Source organism: Dermochelys coriacea, chromosome 13, assembly GCF_009764565.3.
Source record: "Dermochelys coriacea isolate rDerCor1 chromosome 13, rDerCor1.pri.v4, whole genome shotgun sequence".
Taxonomy (NCBI): Eukaryota; Metazoa; Chordata; order Testudines; family Dermochelyidae; genus Dermochelys; species Dermochelys coriacea.
This window is the reverse complement of record NC_050080.1, coordinates 25,668,155-25,692,027: the sequence shown is the minus strand read 5'-3', so window position 1 is coordinate 25,692,027 and position 23,873 is coordinate 25,668,155. Positions and strand designations below refer to the sequence as shown.

Genomic DNA, 23,873 nt, shown 5'->3' with positions numbered 1-23,873 from the left:
CAGGACATCCCAATGGCACGATGACCCGGCTGTAGCGCCATGGGAGGGCTCTTGCTCACACACACAAGGCGAGGAGAGCTGCCTTACTTAGTGGGATAGAAGATGCTGCTTGTGCTTTGGGGAAAGCATCCGTGTGCTTGGCTACTGGGTTTATCTGCCAGTTCTCCAAAGTGGAAGGCTCCCCACTGATGCTTGGGTGCATCTTGTATTCCAGTAAATAGGTTGACGCATAGTATGGGGGGGGGGGGTAGAAATGGGGAGCTTGTTGTTTTAAAGGAGATGGACAATACGATGCACCAATGGGTAGTAAGATGCTCCAGAGAGAGAATACCTCCTGCTTGTGCCTGGGGGTAGTTTCCTGCTCCGGCTGGCAGCAAAGAGAAGGTGAAAGGAACCGGAATGGTCAGTCAAGGGAACTTGTCACATACATCACAGTTCAGTTTAATACAGGACCCTGGGCAATGCCAGGGGCAAAATCAGCAACATAAGCTTCCCCCAGAGGTGCCCTAGCAGTGCCAGCTGGGACTCCTGCAGTGTGAGCTTCCCCACAGCAGTGCCCTAGCAGTGCCAGACAGGACTCCTGAGGTGTGAGCTTCCCACAGTGATGCCCTGCTGACGCCACTAGATTTCTAGTCACAAACTGATGTGGAACTTCAGAAAACCCACCTCCCTGTTCAGTGGGAAAGGAGGGCAGGGAGACCTTGAGGGCCAGGCCCCTGAGAAGTGGAGATAGAGAGGAGAAGCCACAGGCCTGGATGCCTCCCCTAAGACCCAACTGGTGTCACTAGGATAGCATATTTCAGTGTGTGTGTGTGTGTCTGTGACAGCAGGTGTATTTGTAGGTGATTATCTGGTGTCAACGGCCATTTGTGGAGATGTCTACGTGTGCAGCGTGAGTGTCTGCGAGTGTCGGTGTGTGGTGTAAGTGTGCCTGCGTGTGCAGTGCAAGTTTCTGTGTGAGCAGTGCGCGAGCCGTGCGCATGCCCGCATGAGCAGTGCACGTATCTGTGTGCCTGCATGTGCAGTGTGACTGCCTGAGTGTGCGGTGTGAGTGCTTGTGTGTTCCTGCATATGCAGTGAATGTCTGCAGTGCGCATGCTTGTGTGTGCAGTGTGAGCGTCTGCATATGTCTGCGTGTGCAAGTGTGAGTGTCTGTGTGGGGAGGGGAGGAGGACTGGGAGAGCGGACAGTGCTTGGTCCATTCCTTGGTCAGGGCTACCTGCTGCGGCTACTGTTCCCTGACCCAGACAGTCCTCTGCTCAGACAGTGGCCAACTCCGAAACGCTCAGCCTCTCCCCAAAGGCAGCTACAAGGTGCACCGCACTTTCCAGGTATATCGGAATAGGAACTGCTCCCTGGTCCAGCTTGAGCAGTGCAACCATGAGGCCAGCAGAACTGCTATGGAGATACTTAGGGATGGGCCTCCTTCCCTGCTGTCACCAAGGAGTCAAGCAGTGCCAGCCCTGGCAGATGCCCTGCGAGACCCCCTGGGAATCCTCCTGGGAAAGCCCTCCCTGGCCAGCTGTATGGGAGACATCTCATGGGTGGGCCCAAGGTGGATTAACAAAGGCATGAGGCAAGGAAAGGAGGAGAGTCCCCCTTCCTGACAAAAGACGGGCGAGCCCGTACCTTGGAGTTCAGGGGACTAGGAGCAGGTATCTCAGGACAGTGCCAGTGCCAGAGCCTCGCAGGGAGGTCTTGGCACCTCCCAACAGGGAAGGGCACCACTGTGTGACAGACACAGATTGTGGGAGGCAGCCCCTCCCCTCTAGCATCCTGGGCTCCTTCTCTCTCCAGATGCAGGCTGGGGATTGCTCTAGCCAATCCATATAGAGGGCACCCCTCCAAACCAGCCTCCGACACCCTCCTGGTCTCTGCCCAGTGAGTCCTATACCTTCAGTTCCTTGATTTTCGTCGGGGTCGTCACTTCCTCAAATTCATCCTCCGCCTCGGAGCGTTGCCACCCGCTGTACTCGCCGTCCTCGTCCCGCCTCTCGGACTCCACCCCTCCGTTGTGGTTCTCGCTGACGGAGGCCGGGCGTGAGAACTCTACAGCGTGCAGAGGGGAACACACCGATCACAGGGGTTAGAGGTGGAAGAGGATGAGATGGGTCCGGCTAGCCCCACCGGCTAGCGCAGGCCTGGTCCTTACAGATATGCTCAGAGGATTACGACCAGCCTTGCCTTCAACATCCCAGGCAACGAGGCTTCCAGCCTTCCCTTGGGAGACAATTCCACAGCCCTCCATGGCAGGGGTACTGCCCTGATGTCCAGCCTACGTTTTCCCTCCCATTCCTCTCCCTCCTTGAGGTATAGACGCTTCACTGATGCCCATTCTCACACCGCTCCGCAGTCCTTGCCTAGCCCATAATGGGGCTAGCTTAACTCATCAAGTGAGGTCTGCAAGTGAGGTAAGCACGCTCAGCTGAAAAAAGCACCTTCCCCCCAGTCGAGGCAAGGCTGTAGGGCCCACTTTTGAAAGCGGCCACGCCTAGCTGACTTCAGCTGGGTCTCACTGAAAGTCAGCAGAATTTAGGCACCTGAATCAGCTAGGCGTAGCAACGCTGAGCAGAGCGATGCCTAAATACCATTAAAAATCTGAGCCCGAGCTGAGTCAGGCAAACTGGACGCGAGTCTGTTACACCTGCACCTCATGTCGTCACTTACCCCTCTGTGAAATGAGTATAAAGTGGGTGCTCCCAAATCAGAGCGGGAGGGTTTTACATCTGTTCTGCGCAGGAGTAATTGACCAAGGGGCAGAGCAGAGGTGAATCCGGCCCATTCCCCAAGCATGCAATACCCCAAGCCAGCTGAACACTGGGAGAGGCGCGCAGGAATCAGACTAGTCTGAGGAGGAAAAGGCCTTTTTCAGACCTTGAGTCCACCCTCCAGCTGTGAGCTTTAACTAAGGAATTCCCGGTGCCCTCTGCTGAACAGACCCTAAATAGCCTCTGGGACTTGCCTGGCTGGGCTAGGCCAGATCCTTGCCATGAGCAGTGTCTGGATTAAATGGTTCCTGCTGAATAGAGGTGGGGGGAAAGGCTGATGTCCTGCCTTGGTCCCTCTCCCTTTACTGCCCTCTTGCTCTCCCGCCATTCTGCAAGCCCCTCACCCTGCAGCATAAGGCTGTCGGGGGCGTGGAGAGGTCTGCGAGCAGCTCATGAGCACAAAGCTCATCAGGGCCCAAGCCTGCCTCTGGCAGGGGTCTTGTCAACTAGCCAGGGCCAGCAGCTGCCTCTACAATCCCCCCAACCTAGGGGTTCTGCAGATTCCACCCCAGACAGCCCCGAGAGAAGCTACAGCTGCTGTCATCCATGCAGCTCACAGAGAGACAGGGGAGGGGAATCAGCAGCGACTGCTGGCCTGGAAGGTGTGCTGGGGGTGGGGAGAGGGAGGGGTAAGAGGGATGCAGTATGTCAGCATCCTCTGCCCCAGTAAGAGCCAAACACTGCCTGTGAGCGACAAAGGGAGGAGACAGGGTAAGGATGGAGGAGCTCAGAGGAAGGGTTGGGGGAGAGAAGGCTGCAGTGCTGGTGGATCTGGTGTTTAGCCTAACTCTGCCTAGAGCAACCAGATGTACCGATTTTATAGGGATAGTCCCAATCTTTGGGTCTTTTTCTTATATAGGATCCTAATACCCCCCACCTCATCCCGATTTTTCACATTCCCTGTCTGGTCACCCTAACTCTGCCTATCCATGGGACAGAAAGAGCCCAGCACCAAGGGTCACTCGAGGACCTGAATTTAAAACATTTCCAGTGCCTTGGCAGATCTGCATGTGTAACATTGACAGATCCCGGTCATCGGTATCGAACCAGGGACCTCTGGAGCTTAGTGCAGGAGCCTCTACAGCAAAAGCTGAATTACCTAAGGCTGTAGAGCAGGCTCATAATCTCTCTCTAAGGTGTCACTAGAGGAGACAAAACACCACACCCAGGTGGTGTGTGGGTTACACATGCACACTTAGCACTGGGGCAACAAGTGAGGCTGCAGGTCTGGGCCGAGTAGTGATGGAGACATGGGCTGGAATAATAGGGGGGAGGGGCGTGGCTTCCTGTGGGTCAGGACTGGCATGCACAGGCAGAGCTGGAGGAGGTGCACTGGCAGATCTGTGGGGTGGGGATGCGGATCAGGTCTGGGGAGAACTGGCAGAGCTGGGGGAGGGGCCGTGGGTCAGGATTGGGAGAACTGGCAGCGCGGTGGGGGTGACATTTGCATTCTTGTGGCTGGTCAGTACCAATCTCCCAGCTTCCCCCTGACGCCCAAGAGTCGACGACAGCAGCAGCAGGGAGCTGTGAGCTTGCAGTGCCAGAGCCCAGCCGCCCCTTGCCCACACGGCCCCATAGTCTAAGCCTATCCTCCCGGCTTCCACCAGTGAACCAATCTCCCTCCCCCTCCCCAATTTGGGGCGTACCTCCATCGAGGCTGCGAGACATGGTGTACCGTTTGCTGGAGGAGCGCTTGAAGAAGGGCGCAGGCCGGTCGATCAGAGCACTGGCCTGGCGGGTCTGGGCCTGCGTCCGCCCGCTGTAGCGGAACTTAGAGCCCATCACCAGGAAGCCCTTTGGGGGCGGCTCTGGGGACACCAGCCTGCAGGTGGAGGGGGGAGGAAAGCAGAGTGTCACTGGCAGGCCAGCTCTGTTCATGCACAGGGCAGGAGCAGGGACTGATCAACATGGAGACTGGCGGTCAGTGGGGAGGCAAAACCAGGAAAAGACCAAGAGGCATCACCAAACATTGTCATTGCAGTGAGATTGTTGTTCACTCTGAATCCTAATGGTGGCCATTTCATTGTTCCACTGCAGATCATTTCAGCAGAAACATCCAGCTACCCTGGAAGCATGGATGGAAACTATGATTGTAGATGGAGCTCAAATAAAGAGCCACTCTTCCCCCAACACCTGGGCTCTTAACCCTGCTTCCAGGAACAGCGTTGTCCTGTTAGCAGAACTCCCCAGCCCTCTGCTTCCTTGCTGGTCTCTTTGCCTCCATCTCACTGGCTGTTCCCGTCCACTGTACCTCTCCCAAATGGTGAAGGTGCAAATTGCCTCACCCTACATTTCAGTGACTTCAGGATCAAATGTAGAAGGTGAGGGACTGGACGGCAGTGAGGTTAAGTGAGAGCCAAAAAGGCATGTGCCTAAATCAGATGATAACATGGGGGGCAGGTGCGTATAAATGAGGGGTACTCTGTGTATGGGTGAGGGGAGCAGTGGGCAGGGGAAATACAGGGACTACAGCCCGGAGACATCTTTTCGGCGACACAAACATTTTGCGAATTGGTGTTGCTTTTGCTACGTGCTTCACGTCAAAACAAAAACAAAGGAAAAATTCTGAAAAAAAAAAATCAAAACATTTCAATATTTTTTTGGCAAGCAATTTTTCGTTTAGAAATTTCCTTTCATATTATTTAGAATTTTTTTTTTAAATGTTAAAAATGCTCAAAACTGAACCCAACATTCCACTGTAGGGGTAACAGAATGGTTCCTTCACCCCAAACGGATTTTTTTTCCCATTAGCCAAAAATTTTGGAAAAATTCATTTTTGATTTGACCCCAAACTAATCTTTCCTTCCCCAGTACTGCCAGTGAACCAAACTATCTCTACTAGAAGCAATCGAGAGCACTGCAGAGACCATGTGCCGTGTGGGCATTTTTATTTTTTTTTGCCCATCTAAATAAGCAAAGCTCTAAAGGGGCTGTGCGGGCCCCTTGAGGCTGACACAGCCAATGTACCAGGGCGAAGGATGGCGCCGTGTGCCTTGATGTATTAAACGCTGGTTTGTCAGCCCTGAAAGCATGTCAGATGGAGATAAAAGCAGAGACCTGTGCAGCATGAGACCTGGGAAATCCAGCATTGGCATCTCAAGATGCAGGCTCTCTTCCCCAGTCCACATGCCATCCTGCAAGCGAACTCTTCCCTACACTGTCTGTGCAAGTATCAGGGGTCAAGAGTGGCCATGAATTCTGGGAGCCCAACTTGAGAGTCCTGGGGCCAGGTCTGACCAAGCCTTGGGGTTCCTGTGGGAGCTCTTTCTCTGTCAACACCTGATTTGCAGACACAATCAGGGACGGGCATGCCCAAGTGAAAGTGACAGGGGCCCATAATTTTTGTACTCACAACCTCAGGCACAAACGCAGAGGAGAGCTGAAAATCTGGCCCCTCAAGCCTGGTTATTAGAGGTGTCGAGAGTCACTGACCCCAGCTTGATCTGCAACTGCTCTGAAAATCAGGCTTCAAGGGTCTCAAAATGGGCCTTCAAAATTGGTGGCCTCTTGAAAATCAAGGCCTCAGTCTTCAGTGCAGCCAGCTGCAGGGACCCTGCAGTTACTAGTTTGGAGCTAGAAGGCTTATGGGGGGGGACAGAAGGCAAGGAATCCTGGCCCCAGTGAAGCCAATAGCAAAACTCCTGCAATGAGGCCAGGGCCTCAGACGCAATGGTTGTAAAAAACAGTCTGTAGGATGCTTTGTCTCTGTTTAGAATTCGAGCTCTGGAAACCATGCGGAGCACCAGCCAGGCACAGACTGGCACGTAAAAAATCAGAAGACTCCAGAGTGAACATAAGCATTGCCATGGCAGAGCAGAGCAAACAGCAAAGACCTGGCCTGAGTGCAGCTGTCCCAACTAGCACAGGATTCAATGTACTGCCATACAGAAGCTGAGCCCATCAGCAAATTCTTTTACATATTAGATCTAGGAAAACCCTCCATTAACGCAAGGGAAAGATGGCCTTGTGGGTGGGGCACCAGACTGCAATTCAGGACATCAGGGTTCTATTCCTGCCGCTGCTACAGACTCACTGTGTGACCTTGGTCAAGTCGCTTAACCTCCATGTGTGCCCTGGTTTCCCCATCTATGAACTAGAGATGCTGATGCTTCCCAACTGCACAGGGGTGCTGTGAGTTGCAGTGATGATAGAATATAGGTAGACAAGACCACCACACATCAGACAATGCAGAAGGTCAGGTCCCCACAGAGCTGGAATGGAGATACTCATCTCCAGACGGCTTTTCTCTCTCTAAAACCCTTAGTGATGACAGTGTTACGATCACAGTGTGTTCCTTACGGCAGTCTGCTTGGATTCCCCTTGTACAAAGCAGGGCAACTGGGACCCCACTCTGCAAGTTCAGCTGGAATATGCCACGGTTTGGTTGGGCGAAGCCAAGCCAGGGGGCGGTTTCTGTAGTTGAGCAGCTCCCAGGGATATCAGGTAGGGAGGACCATGGAGCTCAGCCTGAAAGCAGGCCAGGAAGAGAGTGTTGGGAGGCCCAGAGACTACCCCTCCCCACATGGAGCAGAGGGGAGAGAGGTATCAATAGGGCAAAGGCAGCTGAGGGGGAGCACTAAGGAGACAGACCGCTGCCCTCCCTCCATGCAGATCCCCCGTGGGGCATTAATGAAGAACGTCTCCCCCAGTGAAAACCACAAGGAGGGCAGGAACAGGCAGCACGCCCCGCCTCCTCTCTGCGAGCCCTGCCCTGTCCTTGGCGGTTCCTTACAGGGACCTTCCTCCTCACCTGAAGAAGGTGTGGTGCTCAATGCAGACCTTCCAGAGCCTCTTGGCGGAGCGGTGGTTGGGCAGCTTGAAGCCAATGGTGCTCTCGAACTGCTCATACTGGAAGCACAGGAAACAGACTTGGGTTACAGCCGGGATTCTTGCTCGGGAGCTGCCTCAGCCTATGGCCCTGGGGGACGGCTCAGGCTGGTGACAGCCTCCTAGCCAAGGTCCCAGCAGGAGAATGACAGACCAGGTGTCTCTGTAAATGCTACCCAGCATGCTCTGGGGCCCCGGCTGGGGTGGCTATTCTGTCAGGACTCGGCTGGTGGCAGGGCAGGGTCAGAGCTCACACGGCAGCAGGATGGCATTTGTGGATGATCACATTTTCCTCAGCACTAACCAGCTTTTGGGTGGGAGGGGAATTCTCTCACGTAACGAAAAAAAATTTCAAAATGTTCCATTTCCTTTTGGGGGGGGATAATTCCACTTTTGCTCCCTTTTTCAGACCCTTCCCCCCTTTTCACCCCACTGGATAAAATACATGAGAGAGTGGGTTTGGTTTGTTCCTCGCTGAAATAAATTTGGGGGCCTCCTTGCTCTGGTGTGATGCAACAACAATGGACTTTTCCAGCACACGAGCACCCTTGGGAGAGAACAGACTTCCTGACACCCACCCGGGAGGTAAGGATGGACTCTGCCCTGTGTCCCGCCCACTCCTGAGGGACAGGTTCTTGCAAGAGACACCCACCTCACCAGGGCGGATTTTGATGTAGAAATTGCTCCTCTTGTAGGAAATCTTGAGGATCTTGGGCCAGGCAAAGCGGTTTATCCTCAGCCTGTCCCTGTAGATCAGCAGGCCGTTGGCACAGACGCCTAGCATGATGTCAATGCCTTCTGAGTCCTGATGGAAGCCAGAGGGGAGGGTTAAGGACAAGGTAAGAGGGTTAGTATTTGGCCAGAAAATAGCCCTCCAGCTACCACCTGGCAGTGTGGTCTAGCAAGGTGTCCAGAGCCAGCACCACGCCAGGGGCCGTAGCCTGGCTGGTAATTTGTATCTGCAGCCAACTGTAAAATGCTACAACTGCATTCCCTCCAGAGCATGCAGTGCCACTGAGCTGCTACCACACATCACGCGGTACCCAGGTCCCCTGCTGGAGATGTCAATGGGGAGAGGCTGGGGGGAGGGGAACGTTTCCACTCAGAATGGGGCAGGAGGTTTGGAGGAACACTGTGGCTGCTGTTCACAGCTGTGAGACACCTGTGCTCTTTTGTGGGGGTTTCCTGCCCTTAAAAGGCAATTCCATCTTCTCATGGCTTTGAGCTCTGGGGCAGCCTCTGGCCTGGAGAGACAGGACCACGCCCCCAGCAGCTCAGACAGCGCAATGGGACCCTATCTACAACGTACTGACCGGGTGAGGTTTTCAGAAACACCTAAATCACTAAGGAGTCCAACGCCTTGTCTATGCGAGGTGTCCACTGTCACTCTCAGGGTGGAGGTGGGATTCTGGCTCAGATGGTATCAAGCTAGCCACAATAGGGGCAGGTCGGGGGGCAGCCCCAGGCTAGAGGTTGGGCTCCGTCTTCTGGTATGCCTACCACAGCTCCTTCCCCTATGCCCAGCATCAGCCCTCGTCCCTGCTGAGCTGCAGGTTCTCCACGGCCTTTCCCAGGGTAGAGTACGTATCTGTAGTCCTGTGGAAATGCCAAAGCTGCGCTCTGCATTCCTCCCCTCACAGGCCGAAGAAACCTAGGACCTGGCTCTTGGACCACACAGCACCTGGAGCCGGAGCCAGGCTTCTCCAGGTGTGTTTGTAGAGATGGCAGGGAAAGAGGCCTTTCTGAAACATACTGGAGATCTTAAATGGAGGTCCTGCTTCCCTGCACTGTGAGTCCCGGCGAGCAGAGCGCTCACTGCTGCAGCACCAGGTGCATTGTGGGCTTGTTGCTGGAGGACTGTTTATTCCGGTTCAGGCTCTTCAGCGTCCACACATGCCTTGCGCCAGTAGAACTGTGCTTGCTGGCGGGGGTGAATGTTGCCTGGGGAGCTGGTTTCACTTTGCTGGCAGGAGCAAAGCGTTTTGTCAACAGGACGCACGGCTCAGTGCACACAGAGGCAAGGCCGTGCCCACAGAGGTAACGCTGGCCAGCTTGTTCTGCAAGCTATGAGGCCAGAGGGCAGCACCGAGCTGTGCTGCTGGCTCAGAGGATCTGGGGGCAGGGGTTTAATTAGCCCCAGTTGTGATGTGGGCACTTGTCGACTGTGAACTGGACTGAGACCCACCCACTCCATTTTATAGGCTCCTATAAACTGCTATCAGCCATTACCAGCCTGGGCTGGATACAAACACATCACCCTAGGGGTGAAAATGACCATGCTGCCTCTTGCCCATTGTGTTCTTGTGAGCAGGGCAGATGCTTCCCTGTCGTTCTTCGACAGGCCTAACGGCTCGACATGGGACTGGCCTGCCAGCTGCTGCCTATAGCGCGCTCTGCAATAAACAGCTAAGGGCATCCACAAGTGGGCCCCAAACTAGCCAGCTTGCTCTGCAAGCTCTGGCGCCAGAGGTCAGCACAGAGCTGTGTTGCTGGCTCAGAGGATCGGGGAGCAGAGAGTGAGCTCAGGCCCTGGCGGATGGGTCACATTTCGGGACTGACAGCGTCTCCTAGATGACAGGGCAGCGAGGCCCCACACGAGTGCACCTGGGACTCTAGTTCTGCTTGTCCCGGCTTGGATGGGAACGGCAAACTTCTCAGTGCTGTCACCTCCTGAGAATGGAAAGCCACTGGGGGCACAGGGGTATCATGTTGTCCAGAGACATCCAAAAGGGTCAGCGGGGAAGAGACGGAGAAAGGAAACGAGGGATGTCCCCATTGCAATCAGGAGTGGGATTGCCACACATCTAGGCATACCCCACGCTAGCGCTGATCCAGCTAGATCAAAGCCAGTTCCGGTAACAACAGCAGTGAAGCCCTGGCAGCAGCACGGGCTAGCTGCTCCGGTATGTACGGAGATTCCTGGGCAGGCGGGGCTAGCTAGACCAGCACTAGCGTGGGTCTGACTGCCTGCCCTGCAATCGCACCTCCTGACGGCAGCGTAGATATACCCAGAGAGTGTGTGTGAGACAGAGGGAGAAAGGGACAGAGACGGAGGAGTGAGGAGCTCTGAGGAGAAGCGCAGAGAGGGCCTCAGAGGGCTCCTGTGCCCTTACTCCGGGGGCTCAGGTACCTTGGCGTGGTGCAGGTCGACTCCGTACATGGAGAGCTTCTTGGCATTCTCCAGGAAGTGGATCTCCGCTTCGCCTGGCGTCATGCCCCTTGGAAGGAGACAGGGAGCAAAGAGAGGCCGATTAGAACCACGCCACTGCTGCCAGCTGCATCCTGCGGGCGTGGGGGGATCAGGGGTCTGGTTAGCAGAAATTGCTTGGGAGATGAGCTCCGGGATGCTATTAGCAGGGAACCCAGGCCAGCACCAGGGCTCCCTCCCAGCTACTGTACAAGCAGCGCTAGGCGGGGTGCAGCCGCTTGGATCCCTGCCCACTAGAAGGGAGGAATGGTGGGGCTGGAAGGTCGCCCAACCTGTAGGTCTTGTGCAGCTCCATGATGCGCTCCTCCAGCTCCCTGGTCTGGTTGGGCGCAAAGTGCAGCTCGCTGACGTAGTTGCCGACGTGCTCCTCAGTGTCGTAGTCTCCCAGCTCGGCCTGCACAGCATAGGAGCCCAGCAGGGCGTGTGTGACGAAGGAGCACGGCAGGCGGCCCGTGATGATGTCAGCCCGCAGCTGCAGACACAGGTAGTATCTGGGGGAGGAAAGGGGGGCGGTTGGTGAGATGGGGACAAAGACAAAGGGAAACGCCCTGGTGAGCTCTCTGGGGGGCCAGGCAGATTCTAAATAGCAGGGATCCGCCCATCGCAGGGAGATGGTCACTGGGGTGGGGTACATGTACATGGGTCACAGTCAACAACAGTTCAGGCCGTCACTGTGCCCCCGTGACAAGGAGCAATCCCACCCGCACCAAACTCAGGATGAGCCCCCACCCCGTCTTGTGCCCCTGCACTCAAGACAGATTCCCTTGCCCTCTGCCAGGGATGGACCCTCCGCCCCATACCCAAGATGGACCCCATTGCCCATGGCCACAGACCTGGGTCAGACCCTCCCAGACAGGCCCCCCCACAACACATCCAGAGGAACACAGTCACACCCTTTGCACGCACACCTCCTGCACTCCGCCACACTACACACTGGGCCAGTCCCCTCCCTAACCCATCCCACACACACAGGTGGCCATATCCTACACACAGGTGGCCCTTCACGCACACATGTGGTCCCATCCACCGTGCCGCTGGATCTCTGGACAGATGCTGTCTGCCGGGGAGGGGAGGAAGAGTCCTGGGGCGTGGCAGCGTACCGAGTGCCCCATGGCCCCTCACCTTGTGATGTCCTCTGTAAGTTGGGCAGGGTCGGGTGGGTAGAATTTAACAGTGAAGGCAAAGTTCCAGGGGCCACCTAGAGAGAGGAAGAAAGAGAGAATAAGGGGGAGCATGTTCCCCATGTGCCTAGGACACATCCTCCCTGAGGGCACCAGCCCCCCCAGCCTGGGCTCAGTGTAGAGAGCCCGTGCCTGTGTCCCACCCCTTCCCAACGCCCAGGGCCCCTGGGGCAGGCAGAAGGAAGAGGCGACTCCCCTGGGGTTGCTACCCAAGTGCCCAGAGAGATTAACCCACCGAGCATGGGTTGCTTTGGGGATCTGCAGACTGTGCTTCCCGCAGACCCTACCGCCATCTGCCCAGTCTCCACCATGCAGGGACACCACCTCTTCCTGTCACCACAGCAACAAGCCTCACATTTCCCAGCAAGGTTCCCTGAGGTCCACAATTGGTGAGGCCCCCCCTCCTGCTCCACATTGTCTCTGCAAGCCACTGCCCAGCCCAGCTAACCAGCCTGCTTTGCTACCCCCACTCTTGGCCAGCCCAGGATCTCCTGCTGCTCCTCCAGCTGACTAGCCCCCACCCTGCTCTGTCAGCCCGGGAACCCACTCCCAGCCAGCCCGGGCTCTCCTGATTGCTCAGCGGGGCGGAACCAGAGCCCCCTCTGGGCGTCATGTCGATCCAGCCCCTCCCCACCCATTCTCCAAGGGAGCAGAGACAGTTACAAGGACGTCTGTTAGCAGCTGGGTGGATCCTAAGGCATTGCGTTGGATGCTGGGCAGGGTCACTGCTGTAGATATGGACGGGGATCCCCACCCAGCTAGAGAGGCTCTGCAGCCCCCCCATCCCACTGTGGATAACTCTAATGACTCGGGGGCATAGTATGGTAGCTGGGAATCCCACTGTCAAGGAGTCCCAGGGCCTGCACACCTTAGCAGCAGAAGGCAGCCACACACCCTCAGCAGAGGTAGCAGACAGTACCCCCTTCATTCACTGCACCCTCTCCCAAGCCAAGGGGCATTGTCCCGACCCAGCCGCAAAAGACACAGACATGAGGCCCGATTCCCCATCTCACAACAGCTTCACGCCAGGACTTCAGGGGAGTGGCCCCTGACTGACAATGGTGTGAGTGAGGGGAGAATGCAACCCGCAGAGCTCCACAGAGATGCCCAGCTGTGTGTTCACTGCAGGGCTAAGGACCAGCAAAGCCATCCAGCCAGTTGCCCTAAGAAAGGTCCTCCACAGGAAAGGTGGCACATGGTCCATTAGCTGCTCTGGATGCCAGCCTGCCCCTTCTGCCAATGGCGCACACAGCACCAGCCAGGCATTCTCCAGCTGTCCCTGACTGGATGCCAGTGGCCTGGTTTTCAGAGGTGCTGAGCAGCATCTGCAGCTCACATCCGCCTCCAGCGGACTCCAGGAGCCTGGCATCTCTGTGAATCAGGCTCGTATTCCTGCCGCAGCCCCCATATTTCCTCTTGCTTCTCTTGCAGTCCAAGGGGGCCACCAAGGTGGCAGAGTTCCCACCAGGGTAGGCAGAATGGGGAGGTAACATAATTGAGAGCAGTGGCAGCTGCTAAATTCCTTTGAAAGCCTGGCCAGCCTGAAGAGGGCACTGCCCAGGCCTAACACATGGCGGGACGGCACCTCTCCAGCACACACACTGGGCGACTTACTGCGGATCTGCTTTTTGATTTCCTTGGAGGGGTCCAGCCAGTTCTGAAACAACAAGAAATAGCACAAACAGGGGTCATGGCTGCGGCCTGGAGGGCGGGGTGGGATGGGACTGGGGAGGGGGGCATCGAACGATTCCGGCAAAGAGCTGGGTGCCCCAGCCTTACCTTCTGGCTGTCGGAGTCGCAGAACGTCAGGCCGAAGTAATCCTTCTCCAGGAGGTTGAGGTGCTCACATACCATGTCGAAGAGCACCTGGCCCCGGGCATGTTTCTGCAGGAGATACAGCCGGCAGGGGAGTTGGAGCCAGGATCCCCCTCCCACTTTCCAAGACCAGTCATGCTGCAGCTGTCCATCAGAACACAGGCAAAAGCAGGACCCGGGGGATGCAAGAAATCTCTGCCCCTTGCTTCCCCCTCCCAGCGACCACGCACAACCACAGCCCGTGCTTGCCTGGGCTCGGCGCTCTGGGAGTGTCCCTGTGGGCACGATTGTTACTCCAAAGGGGACAGGGAGGGCTGGGGAGAAGGGGAGGCAATGGCTCCATCAAGGGAGTAGCTGTAGGCATGCGCCTCCTGGCCCAGAAGGACAATGTGCCTTCCAGACTGTCCCCTGGGATATCCCGAGTCAGTATCCAACTCCCTGCACCCCCTCTCCGCTCTTCCTGAACTTTGGCTTTAATGGGGACTCTGAAACAATAAAGCACAAAACTCAGCCTGAGTTCCCTCCCTGCTCTTGGCTGCCCCTGGGGTTTCCCTCTAGGACATTCCTGTCTTAGCTCCCTAATCCCCTATCCCGAGAGAGCCAGCCCCACCTCCTATAGATTCATGGGGCAGGCAAGCAGCTAACAGCACTTCTGCTGAACTATTTAAACTCAATGGACACTTAACAACCCTCCCTAGTAGTTCTGGAAACAGAACTCTGCTGACAAGAACACACTTTATCTGGCCAGGAGGGCTGGTGACTAAGTGGAAACTGATGCCTAAAAATTTCACACTCTTAAAACGTTTACTTTTCTGTGAACATTTTCATATTGTTTGAAATTTTTCAGTTTTTCATCGAATCCAAGCAAAGCAAAAAATTGTGTTTTGATTTGATTTAAAATGAAAAAAAAAAATCACTGTACAGATCTGGCGATTTCCCCCCCCTTCTTTTTTACTTCTTATCCCCTTTTTCCAAAGGAGGGGGAAATGGAGGGGGTGGGGGACAAAAATAAAAACATTTGAAAATTTGTCATTTCAGTTCAAATCAAAATGATTTATTTTTTTTCTAATTGACATTTTTCGTTTCGTTTCATTTCATAAACTGCAGTGACAAATTTTCATTTCTTTCAAAAGGGCCTGGAGCAGAGCAGGGGGTGAGCCCCCTCCGGCATCTAAGAAAGATGGCGCCTATGGCTTTGTCCACACTCTCTTCCCTGCGATGGGCTAATCACACTTTGCAGCAGTGATACTCAGTCCTCGATGCACCTAGTGCCCCAAGTACTCCTTTTCTTTTTGCGAATACAGACCAACACGGCTGCTACTCTGAAACCTGTCAGTCCTCGATGGTTCAGGATGCAAATTAGTGGTCAACATAACCCAGAGGTGAAAGTAAGCTGGTACGGTCTGGTACGGCATACCAGCAAGAGCCAGTATGGTGTGCCGGATCAGACCGGCTTCCCCATGCTGGTGCTTTAAAGGGCCCGGAGCTCCCCGCAGCAGCCAGAACCCCTGGCCCTTTAAAGTGCTGCCAGAGCCCCACCGCCGGAGCCCCTGGGATAGCAGCGGCAGGGCTCCGGTGGCGCTTTAAAGGGCCTGGGCCTCCGGCCGCTGCAGGGAGCCCCGGGCCTTTTAAAGAGCTGCCCAAGCCCCGCTGCTGGAACCCCTGGGGTAGCCCTTTAAAGCACCAACCAAGCCCCGCTGCCAGAGCCCGGAGCTCCGCTGCGGTAGCAGTTGGCTGGAGTCTGGGGCCCTTAAAATCACCCCTGAGCCCTGGGGCTCGCAGCCCCCTCTGCAGCTGATAGCTCTGGGGGTGATTTAAAGGCCCCCAGTATTTAAAGACCCCGCCTCTTCCGGTTGAGGCCACGCCCCCTGCTCAAGAATCCGGAGTACCAGTAAGTCATTTAAGTTACTTTCACCCCTGACATAACCCAAAGGAGCCACAGTAGTGAGAATTCATTGTGTCATTTACTATTTTTATATACCTATCTACAGTATTATCCTCACAGCAAAATGATTGACCAAGTATTCTACAATTGATTAATAACATAGTAAACGCATCCTGACTGGTTAATAACTTAGATTCGCTAATAATGAAATCACAGTGTTTTAAAGAGCTGCTTGCGGCTCGCAAGCTGAGTATCACTGCTCTGCCTGCTGCATGAACTCCCTTGCTCTCTAGCAAAGCCGGCCGCTATCACAGTGACACAGGCTCACTCACTCACTCTCTCTCTTTCTCGCTCTCTCACACACATATACATGCACACATGCCAACGCTTCATTTTTGCCATGATACACAAATAGCAGGCAGCCCCTGTGCAGAAATGCATGAGTCAGACTTGCATTCTCGCTCAATTCTTGTGCGTGTGTGTGTGGACGTGCGCACTTGGGGATTCGTCTGTATCCACATGCATATGTATTTCTGTTAATGACCCAGACAGATCACAGCGCCTTCGGTGCCTTACTGAACTAAGCAGCAGAAATGGCTTCTGGCAAGGGAGAGCTCTGCTCTGAAGGTGGGAAATCAGAGGATGGGGGATGAGACACGGAGCTATGCCACCGGCTTGTTCCCAAACCCGTGTGCTCATGTATCTGTACATGCAGGTGTGCAAATGTGTGCCTTGGCATGCCTGTCTGTGCACTCATGCCTCTGAAAGTGTGGGTCTGTGTGTGTCTATCTGTGCCTACATACACACGTGTCTCTGGTTGCACATGCGTCTGCCCGTCTGAGGGTGTAGGAGTGTGAACGTCCACCTGTGAAAATGTGTCTCTGTGTATGTCAGTAAATAGGGGTGGAGGGAACACTGTGATTAGATGAGGGAGACCGGGAACCAGTGAGGATGGGAAATGTGGGTGGGGAGAGTGTGTGACTGGAGGCAAGGGGGAAGGACAGAGACATATCACATGAGGCACTGGGAAGAGGGAAACTGGAGCTGCCTGGACAAGGAGATCGGGGATGGGATGAGAATCCTAGGTGTGGGGAATAAGACTGGCTAGGTGAGGAGAATGTGACCGGGACAAGGAGCCAGGGATAGGGAAGAGACAAGACAGAGAGGGACAGGTTGGAGGGGATGGGGCAGAAGGGGTCACGCTTGGAGGGGCAGGGGAACGGGCAAAAGAGTATGTGCCCACCAAAGCACATTTCCCACCAGAGCCTGGAATGGAACCCAAGACTCCTGAGTCTCACCATTCCTCTGCTCTCAGCAAATACGAGAGAAACCCACTGGCAAAGTGTGTGTCTCATCCCCCGCTAATGCTTGCCCACATACAGAATAACAACCTACCACTGCTATCACTTACTCTATTAGCTCAAGTGACTGAGGTCTCTGTGATGGAGCTAAAGGTTCTATCCCTGCTGATGGACCTATGTGGGTGTCAATTTGATACCACATGAAGGAATTTCTTTTTTTTTCCAGTTTGCTTTTTGCAAAACCTAGGAAATCTACATCCAAAAAAACTATGTTCAAAGAACATTCTTAAGGTTGCAAAGTCAAGTGCTCAGAAGTTAGGAAATGCCAGAATTAAGGTGGCCTCTGACATTGTGAGCGTGCATTGTGATAGTCCTCAGTTACACAATCATATATTTTGGCCACAGGACCCCTGCTCCATTCCATGGACAGGATGGACCTAAATCAAGGTTATTAGTGAAGGAGACTGTCTGCAGGGCCCATTTCATTTGCTGCAGAAGTTGGAAGTAGTGAACAAGATAGGGGATTGTAGGAAGTGAAGGGACAGTCTCATAATTAAGGCAGTTGAATGCTTCCCTAGGGAACTGGATTCTATTCCTGCCTCTGCCACAGAGTTCCCGGGTAATGCTGGCCAAGTCACTTAAACCAAACTTTTCATGGGTGGGCACTAATTGCGCGTTCTTCATTTTCTGGATGCCTGATTGAGAGCCTGCAGTCTGATCTGCAGCTGTGCTGAGCACTCACAGCTGTCACTGGAGTTGATGGGAGCTGTGCTCTGAACACATGAAGTGATTTGTAAGAGAAAATTCCTTATCTTGCAGTAACCGGTTACTACAATAGAGAACACCTTAGTAAAGACCCTGGGGGGGAGCAATGCTGAAAGGGAGCAGTCTGTAATGGAAGTGTATGGAGCTGACTATGAATCTGAGAAGGCGCTGAGGAGGGGGGTGAATGTCCGCGTGACAGTAGACATCCTTCATGTCAAGAGCTGTAAACCACAGGTCTTTTTCCAGGGGTGGAATTACAGATGCCAATGTGACTTTACAAAACATGGAGTTTGTGCACAACGCAGTTGAGCTGGTGCAGGGCGAGAATGGGTCTCCAACCACCTCTCTTTTTGGGGACTAGGAAATATGTTGAGTAAACACCCCTCCATTGGCACTGAAGAGGAACCTGTTCTCGCTCCCCGCGGTAAGAGAGATTCTGCTTCTTGTTTGAGAATGTTCTTGTGAGAGCAGCCCTCAAGGGAGGGTGAGCGAGGGGGTTTTGGAGAGGGTAGGGATGCAAACTCTATCATACAGCCGGAATGGATGATGCAGAGCACTCATCCGTCCATTGTTATGGTACTCCAGGTGTTGACAAAGAGTGCTAGACAACCACCACAGGGTGTGTAGGAGTCAGGAGGTATTGGACTCAATGGTTTGCAGTTCTCAAGCTCCCTTCAAAAATAACATTTAGCCGAGGGCTAGAAACACACTTCAGAGGTGCGGGGAAGTGAGTCTTTTAGGCTCTCTGCCTCTTATGGGATGGCTTATAAGGTCTCCTCTGGTGGAAAAACTATTGAGCCGTCGGTCTAGGCTTGTATTATCGCTGGTGAAATTTTCTCTTTGGGGCAGGTGTATATTCCCAGGGAGCAGATGGTGGCCCTGCAGTCCTTTAAAGTGCGTAAGGACTCATCCATCTTTGGATTGAACAAATTAATCTCATCAAAGAGCAGGTCCTCATTGGGGTTATGAATCTCCCGGGGAAACCCCAAAGCATCGAGCCACGAATAGCCATTGCCCTGCAAGTTGTACCAGCTGTTGCTAGGGCACACATGCGGAACAACAGACTCTACTTTCAAAACTCTCTGGCTCTGGGTGCATGAAGCACATGCATCCCCACAGTGGAATACAGCTAGGGACCAGCTCTAGAAGAATTCTGAATACTGTAAAAAAATCAGGTTCCAGGTGCCTGAAATTGGACACCCAAAATCAGTGGATACTTTGACTTTAATCTCTTTATGCCTCAGTTACCCATCCATAAAACGGGGATAATCCCCCCTCATCTTAAAGGGGAGTTGTGAAGATCACAAACATTAATGTTTGTGAAGCTCTCAGATACTGTAGTGATAAGCAGCATAAAAAAGCCCATGTGGAAACTTAATTCTGGCTTCCGAGCGGGGTTGGAACAGTGGTAGTCAGTGAGGTCTGGGGCCACACATTGAAGAATGAGGAGAAAACAAAACATGGAAGAGCTGCTCACTAACGCTATGTCTACACTTTGGGCTCATCAAACTAGCGTGAGCCTAAACAGCAGCATAGCCGCAGTAGCAAAGGTAATGGCAGTGGAGGCATGGCTTAACTGTGCTGATACATACCCACCAGTTCCAGGCAAGTTTATACATGGCTATGACATGCCTCAACTGCTGTGGCCGATGCTACTGCACGTACAGTTATTTATTCTCCCACTAGCTCAATGAGAGCTAGCGTGACTCTGGGTACATGCGCAGGGAATCACACCCCTAGCTTGTAGTGCAGATGGCAGCCTGAGCATCATCCATTCTGTGCACTGGGTGAGGCAGGGGTCCTGGGGATGTGATCATGTCATTTAAGACTGTATCAGAATGCACCTGCGTGAAAGGGACAATTTAAGGCTGCATAGGTAACCTTAACTCTGGCATTTCCTAACTTCTGAATGCTTGACTTTGCAACCTTACTAATGTTCCTTTACTGTAGTTTTGTGTGAGCACATATAGGCATGTCCGTCTACCAGCGTGAATGACTGAGCACGTGTCTGCATGCACCTGCCTGTCACACGTTTCTCTTTCCCTCTTTCTCTCCTGAATCCAGTCCCTGTTTCCATTTTATACCACCCCTGACAGCTGCACAAGCGCCATTAATTTGTGCGTCTGACATTGCAGTGTTGTGAGAGGAAGGAGGCCTCTTTACTGTGCCCTGCTGCAGCTCGGCAGTCACCTCCTTCCCAGACCATGAAGGCTGCCATGCTGCAGTGCAAGGCCTGGCTCTGTTACACAGCCTAAGGAGTGGCTCAAAGCCAGGGCCTGTCTAGACCTCTCGCCCTGAGAACTGCTGCCATGTCGGAGGTGCAGGGTCCTGGATTCAGCCAGCTGCTGGCTGAGAGTGGGGAGCAGCCTCCCCGTCCCGCGCAGCCTCTGGTCTCCTCTCACACAGCTACAGGACGGGGGCGGCCGCACCCGAGTCCCGCTGAGCTGCCAGAGCCATTTCTCTGGTCCAAAGCAGGTTGGCCTCTCGCTATAAAACCAAGGAAGTCGCAGATTATAAAGCCAGAAAGACCTGCTGGGATCGTCTAGCCATGAGTGACCAAACTTACTGACCCACCGAGCTGCATCCAACAATCTTCAGAAGTTTGAGAGCCAGAGCACACCTGCCGGGAGTCAGGGATTCAGCCCCTTGGGAGGCACTTACCGGGGCTTGGGGTTTCAGCCCTGATCCTGCTGAAGCCCCAAGCCCCAGCAGGCACAGCCTGTAGGGCTGAAGCCCTGAGACCCACCTCCCGGCTTGGCAGAAGCCCCTCCTCACCACCCTACTGCAAGGCAGAGGTCCTGAGTTCCCCCCATCCCCTGCCCAGTCTGGAAAGTGGAGAATGGGGGAGGGGCGTGGGGGCCTCCAAGAGCCGCACTTTAACTGTAAAAGAGCCACATGGGGTTCCCGAGGTCTAGCCTGAGCTCCTGTGTGACGCAGGCCCTAGGACTTCCCTGAATTATATCCTATGTGAGCTAGTGCCTCTCTTTTAGAAAAATGTCCAATTTTCATTTAGAATTTGCCAGTGACAGAGAATCCCCCACAGCCCCTGGTAAGCTGGTCCAGTGGTTGGTTACCTTCCTGTTAAGGATGAGAAAGGGGACGATGGCCAAGCAGAGCCAGGCTGGGAGGCGAGACGGAGTGACACAGACAGACACACGGGGTTCAGGTGATACACCCCAGTCACTCACCTCCACTTCACACTCATACTCGGAGGCGTCGAGCAGGGTCACCCTGCAGATGGCGCTCTTGAGCTTCTTGGCAATTTTCTGGGGGGATTTCTGGGTCTTGCTGGGCGTGGTTTTCTCCGACAGCCCATCTGTTTCGCTGTAGTCCTTCTCCTCCAAATCCATGCCCTGGAGGGTGAGAAACGTGTGTTACCCTCCTGCACCCACGTGGGGGTCCAGCCGGTGCACCCTGCACTGTCACAAGGGAGCCGTGGGGTTTGGGAGCTATCTCAGGATGAGGCATGCTGGGCCAGTGGGGAGCAGAAGGGGTGGGAGCCGCATTGTCCTCAAACTGGCTGATCCAAAGAGATCCCTCTGGCTTTGGCCTGCACTGAGGGACATGGGGGGGATCCCTGTGGGGAGAGAGGAGGATGGGAAAACCAGGCAAGGGTGGAAGGAATCCCTCCCTCCTGGCCCCTCAGTGAAATGGGAGCTGGTGGGAGAGACCGCAAGCAGCTCCTACCTCCCTGCGCAGGAGGTGATGGCACCATGGGAGTCCCTGCTGCCCTCACGGTGCGGGGCTGCGGCTCTCGTTGGCCCATTCCAGAGACGAGGCATTTTCAAAGCCCAGCCTATTCACCACCACAGCGTGTGCACCTCCCACCCCCGTGCACGGCCCCACCCTCTTTCACCAGACTGCCAGTCGCTGAACTCTCTGCAGTGTATCACCACCTAGCTCTGGGCCCGGGGGCCTGTGCTGATTGGAGGGCTGTAAAGAGGCAGGTGCTGAGCGCCATCCGGCTCTGCAGACCACCTGCCCTCACAGGAGATGAGCTAGCTGGAGCATAGCATGATAGTGCCAGCAGGTGCCAGCCCAGCTTCGTCCTGCCTATGCTCTGGGCCTGGGGGATTGGAAGCACAGCCTCTAAAGGATGAATCTGGCTGTCACCTCCTGAGATCAGGGGTTAAGATCTGCCGTGGAGGGACCCTCAGTGCACAGCCTGCTCCCTGGATTTCCAAGAGATTTCCCGTGTCTCCCTGCATGCCATGGAGCATCATGGCAGGGCTGCAGGCAGCAAAGGAAGGTGGAGACCTGGGTCAGCCGGAGGTCTCTCCCATACACCAGTGTTGATCAGAATGCAGCCCTCAGCCCACTGGCACTCGATACACAATAAAGCCTGCCGGCAAATCAGTGTTTCCTGGGGCTTGGGTCATGGCTGCCTGACAGTCCCCCAAACTAATGCACTGTGTGGCCCACAGAGCCCGCTGCTGAAAGGATAGGATCTGCCTGCCCCACAGCAGCTGAAAAGACACCACTCTCACCCTGCTGGTACTCTGGGTACCAAGCTCAGGCTCAGCAGCCCAGCACACCCAGAACTCCCTACAAGGACAGCATGCAGGAACGGTGTCTCCGAGCAGCTGCACAGCAGGTGCCCCCGAAAGGTGAATGGCGCAGTAGCATAGCATCGTGAGCTCCCATTTCTCCTTCCCAGATGGGGATTCAAGTCCCAGTCAAGTCCTTGCTGCCCACATCACGAGACAAGGGAGGAAGCCAGACCAGTGCTCTCTGCTGAACAGACTTCAAGCCCTGCTCTAGAGCAGATTTCAAACAGAAGCGAGCTTGGTGGGTTTCTCAGCCTACTCTCTCCTTGTCCACGTGGGCCAGGGAGCTTTCCTCTCACCTCCCAGTCTGGGCAAGGCAGACTGATAGGGCAGGGATGGAGGCGCTTTTATCACCGCTGCCCATGCTGTGCCTCACGGGGTCAGGCATGACTCTCACACCACCCCGAGAAGCAACTTTTTCCTCCCCTGTGTTTTCCTCCCCTTCTTGGCCTTAAGCAGCTTCCAAAGCCCGGCCAACCAGCCCAGGGCAAGCAGTGAGGGCCTCGCCACATGGCCGCAGGAAGTGAGGACTGTCATGGAGCTGGCAAGGGACCACAGAAGCTCTGACTGCCCTTGCACCAGCTGCCTCTGCTCACCAGTGACCAACAGCTCTTTGCAATCACTTGCATTAGATGTTTTCCGAGCCGACAGTCAAACCCTTTTGCTGTTGATCTCTGTCATTCTAGCACAGAGAGGCTCTTGGTCACAGCCCTATAAGTCTGGGGTGGGCTGGAGTCGGCCCAGGATGACACCAGTGTGACCGAGAGAACAACATGGCCTGTGGCCAAGCACAGAAGACAGGATTGTGGGGACTGATTCTCCTGCGGGTCTAAATGGCTTTTTCCTGGCAGCTGGTGCCTAACATGCACTGTGCATCCCCTCCACCAGCTGCAATTAGTAGCTATCCTGGGTTTGCTTCAATTATTTATCGGCTTGGAAATACTGTTTGCAATTTCCCCCTGGGCAGAGTATGGACTGTCCCTTTCCACTGCATCAGGAAAGGCCTTACCTCCTCTAGCAACAACTTCCCCGGCCATGATAACTCTGACTCATCGGCCTGCTTAGATGTTGCCTCTGACAAGCCAAGACTCCCCATCCTAGCTCATAGATTCCAAGCCCCCTTGTCAGGTCATCACAGTTCCCCCTGGTCCTTTCCCCCAAGAAGCGCCCCAGGGTATGTCTATACTGCAATGCAAAGTGGGACTGCAGCTTGGGCAGAGATACCTACACTAGCTTTACCCGCACTAGCACAGCTCAGCCTAGCAGGGCAGAGGCTGTGGCACTGGCTTCGGCAACATGAATAGGTCCCTAGCGTTCTGGAACGGGTTGTATAGCGTCTCCGGGCACCGGTGATTTGAAATCTCGCCTATCCCTTCGTGCATTGGCTGAGGCATGGGATTTTCTTTCTGGTCCCTTTGGGAGTTATTTTCCAGAGGCAAAGGAAAGGAGCACGGTCTGGGGACTAGAGAAGGGATGGCAGCTCAACGTGCTGAGTTACAGTTAGCGGAGCTCTCTGTCGGCAGGTTAACGAGCACGGAGGGATGCTATACAGCACTTTTGGACACAAGGCAAAGAG

The 23,873-nt window shown here is 54.6% G+C and overlaps 1 protein-coding gene across 16 annotated transcripts in view; it reads right to left on the bottom strand.

Annotated features, from left to right (window-relative positions):
* The window catches only part of EPB41L1 (erythrocyte membrane protein band 4.1 like 1), a 147,637-nt gene that overhangs the window by 30,834 nt on the left and 92,930 nt on the right, over positions 1–23,873 (bottom strand). For 11 of the 16 annotated variants that reach the window (XM_038370511.2, XM_043496127.1, XM_038370510.2 and 8 more), the window contains 11 exons: positions 20,939–21,103; positions 13,764–13,868; positions 13,599–13,641; positions 11,926–12,001; positions 11,076–11,294; positions 10,726–10,813; positions 8,248–8,400; positions 7,519–7,616; positions 4,415–4,590; positions 1,895–2,049; positions 332–367 (listed from right to left, as the gene is read on the bottom strand). In XM_038370511.2, the coding sequence (XP_038226439.1) occupies positions 332–367; positions 1,895–2,049; positions 4,415–4,590; positions 7,519–7,616; positions 8,248–8,400; positions 10,726–10,813; positions 11,076–11,294; positions 11,926–12,001; positions 13,599–13,641; positions 13,764–13,868; positions 20,939–21,103 (1,314 nt within the window). The remainder of the gene's footprint in view (positions 1–331; positions 368–1,894; positions 2,050–4,414; positions 4,591–7,518; positions 7,617–8,247; positions 8,401–10,725; positions 10,814–11,075; positions 11,295–11,925; positions 12,002–13,598; positions 13,642–13,763; positions 13,869–20,938; positions 21,104–23,873) is intronic. The other 5 variants (XM_038370513.2, XM_038370519.2, XM_038370522.2 and 2 more) reach the window with 1 other exon arrangement.